General features: G+C 35.0%; 1 protein-coding gene across 1 annotated transcript; it reads right to left on the reverse strand.

The window, feature by feature from the left end:
* Positions 1-623: 623 nt before the first annotated feature.
* On the reverse strand, positions 624-1,371 carry LOC113239042 (myb/SANT-like DNA-binding domain-containing protein 3). Its single transcript, XM_026475904.1, has 3 exons — positions 1,195-1,371; positions 855-1,047; positions 624-769 (listed from the first exon to the last, which is right to left on the reverse strand). The coding sequence occupies exons 1-3, from the start codon at positions 1,369-1,371 to the stop codon at positions 624-626; spliced, it is 516 nt and encodes a 171-aa protein (XP_026331689.1).
* Positions 1,372-7,173: the final 5,802 nt, after the last annotated feature.

Raw genomic sequence — 7,173 nt, forward strand, 5'->3', positions numbered from 1 at the left:
AATGTAATAATAATTTTAAAGTAAATGTAAATTTTTGTATTAGGTACTAACTTAGGATAAGAAACATTGTTACTAACAGCCCTATGAATGTGTTAAAATGAATAATATATCTAAAGTACACTAATTAGTCTATATATCCTTAATGAAACTAATTAAATTAACACAAAGAAACAGATATTATGCAAACAAAATGTAAATACACAAAGCCCAACAGTAAAACTTAAAAAAGCAATGTAAGTTACAGAGTTTAAAAAAGCCCATAGGTTTACTGTTGGGCTTTTTTTAATTCTACATCATACATTGCTTTCTTATGTTTGTATTCTAATAATAAAATTTTATATTTTAAATCAATCTTTTGGTCATTTGCAATTTCTTGCTCCAAGCGGAACATTTATTTTTGAAATTTAATTTTTCTTTGTTCAATGTCTTCTTCTATTAATTTAGCTTTTAAAGCATCAATAGAAGAAGACTTTGAAAGGTAAGTGGTGTATTTTTTTGCAGAAGTCTTTAAAGCTGGAGTGCTCTTTGAGGGTGCAGAGCTTGTAGTAGCCGTGGCAGTGCTGGTTGTAACGATAATATTGATATCTGTTGCACTTGTGGTAGTTGTAGTAACTGCTACTTTGTCAGTGATCTTCTGGCATTGAAGATACTATCACCTCATTGATATCTTCTAGGAAGTAATCTTCAATGCAGTCTGGGGAAGTCCTTCTCATTTTTTTTGGTTTCCAGGCGAAAGAGTCATCATCTCCAGCAACACTTTCACCTGGACCTATAACAATAGTATTTCTGGATTTAACAAAGCTCCAGCAATTTTTCTAAGCTTTTCCTAAAAAAATTTTTCTATTTATACGTACCATCACTGTCTTTTTCGATATTTATGCTAGGCATGAGATGAGGCACCATAGATAAAACAGATTCATGATCTGGATCCACGTCAGGTACAAACGGCCCTCCACCTGTGTGAGACCTCTGTTTTTCTAGACTTTTAGCATCCCTTGCTCTAGCTTTCATGTTAAGCCATAGTTTTTTAAGCTGCTGACTTGTAGCCTGTAACAGATTTTAATAAAAAAAACTTAAGTGGCTTTTTTATTTAACATAAAATACGCTTTAGATATTTCTATTAACTGAAAAAGGAAAAAAAAAGGTTGAACAATAAAAAACAGTTAAATAGGTATTAAAAGCATTCATGCTTACGTGTTGAACTTGAGGAGAAGAGTTAAAGGTGTCTGCAACTTTACCCCAAAGTTCAGCTTTCTTCTTTATGAAGTCTGCATCTGTTCGTTTTGATTCCAGCACGTTTATGTGTGGAATCAAAATTTCCTTTAAATATTCTTTCGCGAAAGAAGTGAATGCAGATTTCCGAGAACTCATTTTTCAAAATTGCTCGACGTTGAAACACTTGTGCCCATAAGTAGCGATACGATAGTATTAAATTCCCTTCGAGTGGAAACCCAAAAAACCGCGCGCTTTTGACGTCACGATACATTTTTTTTGTATCGATGTGTATCGGCAGTTTTATTTTCTATCTCAACTCTCACACTCAATTTTGCAATATAGCTATCCTTGTCTACAAAATTAACAAGGCTGCGCATTGTATGTAAAAACCGAAGACTGAATTTAAAAATAAAAACTGGTGCAAATTTATAATGTCTATACTTTGACGTCATATCCTTTTGCTAAGCATTGACTCGGCTGAGCCAAGCGAAGTTTGAGACGACCGCGCGTCTCTGAATTCCAAAAGTTGAGACGATGCTAAGCGTGTTCTCGAAGTTGCAGTTGACAGCTCTCTTCCAATTGCTAAGAAAAAAAAAACGATGGGAAACTCGAACGTGAAAGGCGCGTTTTTTAAAAATAGTATTTTTGGTTAATAACACTATAGATGAAAAAAACGCGGGAACCTTCCGAAACTGGCGGGTGCATTTTTTCTGGTTGTAGTGGTTTTTGTTGTTTTTGCGGGATCAGGAGAGTTCTGTTTGTATTTATTGTATATAATCTTTAATTTAGTACCTGTGTAAATATTTGTAGTGTATATATTTTCCGCTTCGGGTAAGTTTTTCATTTCAGGTCTAGAAAATGCGGAGTAGTGCCATCTATAGTGTTTTTTTGTTGTTTCTGGCACTTCGCAACTTCGCACTTCGAACAGGGAAACTTATTCATGGATGTTATAATTATTGTTGAATGGTCGTAACTACAAATAAGATATTTATTTTGGAGAATTTAAATCACGTAAAATATATTCAATTGCTTCAGACACTGACGTGAGCAGAGATAAAAAAAAGATAGAACATAGATAAAAAGTAAACTGTTAGTGCTGTTCCATCACTCCTCCTCACTAAGGGTCGAGGCCAAGGTTCTTAATAATCTTTATTAGACTGGGACCTGGTAAAGCCTTAGTGAACATATCAGCTTCTAATTCATCGGTTCTTTTATATTGCAGCTTAATGAAACCTTCAGACACCTTTTCTTTAATAAAGTGTCTTCTTATTTGAATATGTTTCGAACGTTTGTCCACAATCGGATTTCTTGCTAACTGTTGTGCTGCCTGATTGTCATTATATAAGACCATGACCTTTTGATCAATTCCAAGATCTTCACACAATTGTAGCAAGTACATGGCTTCCTTAGCTGCTTCGGTCAATGCCATATATTCACTCTCTGCGGTTGAGAGAGCCACAGTTCGTTGTTTCTTAGATTCCCAGCTTACAATACCACTGGCATATGTAAAACAGTACCCACTATATGATCTACGGTCAATTTCACACGTAGCCCAGTTGGCATCTGAGAAACCTTCTATTGGCTTCTGTGCTCTCCTGTAGGTGATACCCATTTCTATGGTTCCTTTCAAATATCGAAGAATCCTTTTTAAACTTTTATAGTGTTCTTCAGTATAACAATTGTTGAACTGACTCATATAGGATACTGCGTAGGAGATATCTGGCCTTGTGGCCACTGCCAAATACATTAGACCTCCAATCAAGTTTTGGTACGGATAATCATTGATATTTGTTTGTGCTTTAGCTGGACCCTTTAAAAACTTTGTGCCAGGTTCCATTGGAGTTTTTGACGGCTTGCAGTCTTCCATGCCATAGGTTTTAAGTAGTTTTTTGATATATGTAGATTGCGACATTTTTAATGTGTTTTCAAGTTTATTATATTCAATTTTTATGCCCAATATTTGATCTACTTTAAGTTCTCTCATACAAAACGTTTTTAACAACCTTTGTTTAACGTCATTCCATTTATTACCTTTAAAAGTAACAATAATGTCATCAACGTATATAGCGATGTTAATAATATCTTCCTCTCCCCCTTTCACATTAAGTCTATATACGCAGGGATCAGCATAGGATGGGAAGAAATTCAAAGCTTTTAAAGTACTGTCAAGTTTTTCAAACCATTGTCTTGGCGCTTGTTTTAAGCCATACAGCGCTTTCTGTAAAAGGCATACTTTAGGCTTTTTTATATTATTTTTTAAATCTTGTAGCATAATCCTTGCTGCTTCCGATTGTTCTTCGTCATTTTGTATTATCTCGCATAGGATTTTTTGCATTTGATCAGGTATTTTCATATAGATTTTTTCATGCAAGTCTCCATTTAGAAATGCAGTTGTGACATCTAACATTTCTATATTTAAGTTATTTTCAATAGCATTTGCCATTACCATTCTAATAGAGCTTAATTTTGATACAGGTGAATAAGTTTCATCGAAATCGATCCCAGGCATTTGGTTAAAACCTCTAGCTACTAATCTAGCTTTTAATCGTTCGACTTTTCCATCAGCTGTGTATTTTTCTTTTAATATTATTTTGTTAGTTACTATGTTCATACCTTCTTCTTTATCTATAATTTTCCATGTTCCATTTTTCAGGTGAGCTTTGAACTCTGCTTTTATAGCTTCATGCCATTTAGAGTCTGATTCGTCTTTATCCGAATCACATAGGTAAGCATAATCATTCTCATTATCATTTACAATTTCATCAGTAGTTTTCATTACATAGTCTTTGGACCAAATAGGTAATTTCTTTATTCTTTCAGAACTTTGACGAGGCTCTATTCCATCAACAGCGTTTTCAGCAAGAGAAGTGTGGGTTTCAACCTCACTATCATTATCAGACTCAGTATTTAGCTGAGTATTGCTCATATCAAGGAAACATTCCTTGCCGGGTTGCTGTCCGGACAGCAAACACGTCAATAAAGTTTTGTTCATCAATATTCTGTTCCTTATTTGTAGAGTCTTCAGTTGCAAAATACATTTTATTTACAATACGTACATCTCTGCTAATTACAACATTATCTGTCTTGGGTAGATAAATCAGATAGGCTTTTGATTGCTCTGAATATCCTGCAAACATACCTACAGATGCTTTTGGTTCAAATTTAGTTCTGTATCGCTTATTCAGTACAAAGGCTTTTTGACCAAATATGTGTAGATGTAACCCAGAAGGGACACGACCGACCCATTTTTCAAAAGGTGTGTCATTATTAATACTTTTATTTATGCATCTATTTGATAGGTAATTTGCGGTATAAATAGCTTGACCCCATAGTTTCTCAGGTGCTTTTGACTCTATTAACATAGTTCTAGCTTTTTCTTGTAAGGTTCTATTTTTCCTTTCTGCTAGACCATTTTGTTTAAGCCTCCTTATTCCATTTTGATTAAGGTAATTTTGAAAGTCTTCATTTAGATATTCTTTACCATTGTCAGTTTGTAGGCATTTTATTTTTAAATCAAGCACATTTTCCATTTCTTCTTTGTATATCTTAAAGCATTTTAGAGCTTCATTCTTTTGTTTCATGAAGTAAACACGAGAGTAACTCGAGAAATCATCAATAAACGTTATGAAATATTTATTTCCTGCATGCGTTGGTACTCGCATTGGACCACATAAATCGCTGTGAACAATTTGTAACGGTTTATTAGTTCTAGGTTCAGAAGCTGATTTATACGTTGTTTTAGTCATCTTCCCTTTAATACAGGCTTCACATTCTTCTAACTTATCATTTTTATTGAACGCCATGCCTTGAACCTTATTATTTTTTAGTGCTAATTTCAAATCTTGCTCATTCGCATGTCCTAGCTTTTGATGCCACTCCATAATATTATTACAATATGAAGAGTTGACTTGTGCTTTTACATGTCTTGGCGTTATATAATATAAACCATCTTCACGCTTAAACGCTCTCATTGTTATCTTTCCTTTTGCATTCTTTACTGTGGCCACTTTGTCTCGGAATAAAATGGTATTTCCATAACTTGTACTTTTTCCAACTGACATTAAGTTAGTATTTAGGCTTGGTACATATAGAGAATTAAACAAATTGTGTCCTGATTCTGGTACCTTGAAAGTGACCGTGCCTTTTCCTTTTATTTCTGTGTAAAAGTTATCTGAGGCTAGGCTGAGATTTTGTTTAATTTCTTGCATATCATGCAGATAATCTCTATTTTTGGTCATGTGTGACGTACAACCACTGTCAAGAACCCATTCATCTTCTTCAATAATTTTGTTGTTAAGTGAAGATAGACACTTTTCATTGGCTAGATTTGCCGAGTTGTTGTTATTATTACGTGTTGCATTTTTATTTTGGGACGTACTTGGTTTGTTGTAACAATCTGTAATTGTGTGCCCTCCTTTTTTGCAATAAGTGCAAAACTTGAACTTACGCTTTTCTTTGTTTTGGCCATAAAAGGCTTCTTGCTGTACATTGACTGTATTTTCGCTTGCATAGCAATGCTTTCTTGATCCACTTTCCTCGATTATTTTAATTTTTAACTCTTCTGGCTTAGGTAGAACATCTCTAGTTTCGATTGCTACTCTAAAGTTGTCATACGACGGAGAGAGACTATACAGCATTATAAAAGTGAGGATGTCGTCATGAACTTGTATGTCCATTTCCGCTAGTTTATCAGCAGTTTCCATAAATTGCTTCAAATGATCTTTAATTTGATCGTCATTTGTAAGTTTTGACAGAAGCAATTGTTTCAATAGCGATGCTCTTTTGGCTGGCCCTTTGGAATCATAAATGCTTTTTAGCTTGTTGTTGAATTGTCAATTATTGAAATTATTACAGCTCTTATTAACTATTTAAGTAAACCAAATCTTATAACACCTAATATACCGCCCAACGTTGCCCCTACCTCGAAATCCCATGCCCATCTCGAAATATATTACTACTAACTTTGTTCACAATGGACCACCGATTAATACAATGGAATTGTAGAAGTATCTCGAATAAAAAAACTGATTTAATTTATTTACTCATCTGATGGGTATGGTAGAGTCGCCATACTTGTTAAAAATTTTCTTTCCTTTCAGTCTTTTCCCTGACCTTCTTTCAGCGATGGCATTGATGCCGTCTTCTCTTCTCCATGTGGTAGTGATCATTTTCCTATAATTATTACTTTCCCGTGTTCCTCTCATAGTTGCATAAAACGCAGTCACCGTTTAAAACACAAATTGCCAGATGATTGGAGTATTTTTAAAGATAGAGTAGACAAGAAAATAGCATCTTTACCGAATATACTCACTGATAGTGTCTCAGAATGTTCAGAGGCTCTTAGTAATCTCCTGATAGAAGTTGCTGATGAACTTTTTGCTTTAAAAATGCCCCAATCGTCGAGAATCCCTTTTCCACCTTGGTGGGACAAAGAATGTTCGGATGCAATTAAAAAAAGAAAAGCGGCTGAGCGAGTCTACCGTAACGCAATGACCGCAGAAAATTATGAAGTTTACAGCCAAATCGCACGTGTGACCCGTAAGCTGCTTAAGAAGAAAAAGTTTGATGGCTGGAGACGTTTTTGTGTATCTATTTGTCCTGACGTCCACCCAACCATTGTATGGCAAAATATAAGAAGGTTTAGGACTGGTACGAACACCTCATCTCAGTGTTCGTTACCTCCAAATTTAGCAAGCATATTTCTCGATAAACTTGCTCCTCTTTCGGTTCCTGAATCAATTATAGCACAATTCCCATTTCCTCAATCAATTGGTAGAACAGGTCGCCTCCTTTACTTTGTCTGAACTGAAAGGCGTTTCAACAAAAGTCAAAGATTCTGCCCCTGGTGAGGACGGCATTCCATATTCCTTTTTTGTTCATAGTAGCGACAACACTCTTTTATATTATCTAGATGTAGTTAATGGCGTCATGCTTTCTGGGATAATTCCATCATCTTGG

The sequence above is a fragment of the Hyposmocoma kahamanoa genome, unplaced genomic scaffold (genome assembly GCF_003589595.1).
Source record: "Hyposmocoma kahamanoa isolate Upper Pololo Valley unplaced genomic scaffold, ASM358959v1 99249, whole genome shotgun sequence".
Taxonomy (NCBI): domain Eukaryota; kingdom Metazoa; phylum Arthropoda; class Insecta; order Lepidoptera; family Cosmopterigidae; genus Hyposmocoma; species Hyposmocoma kahamanoa.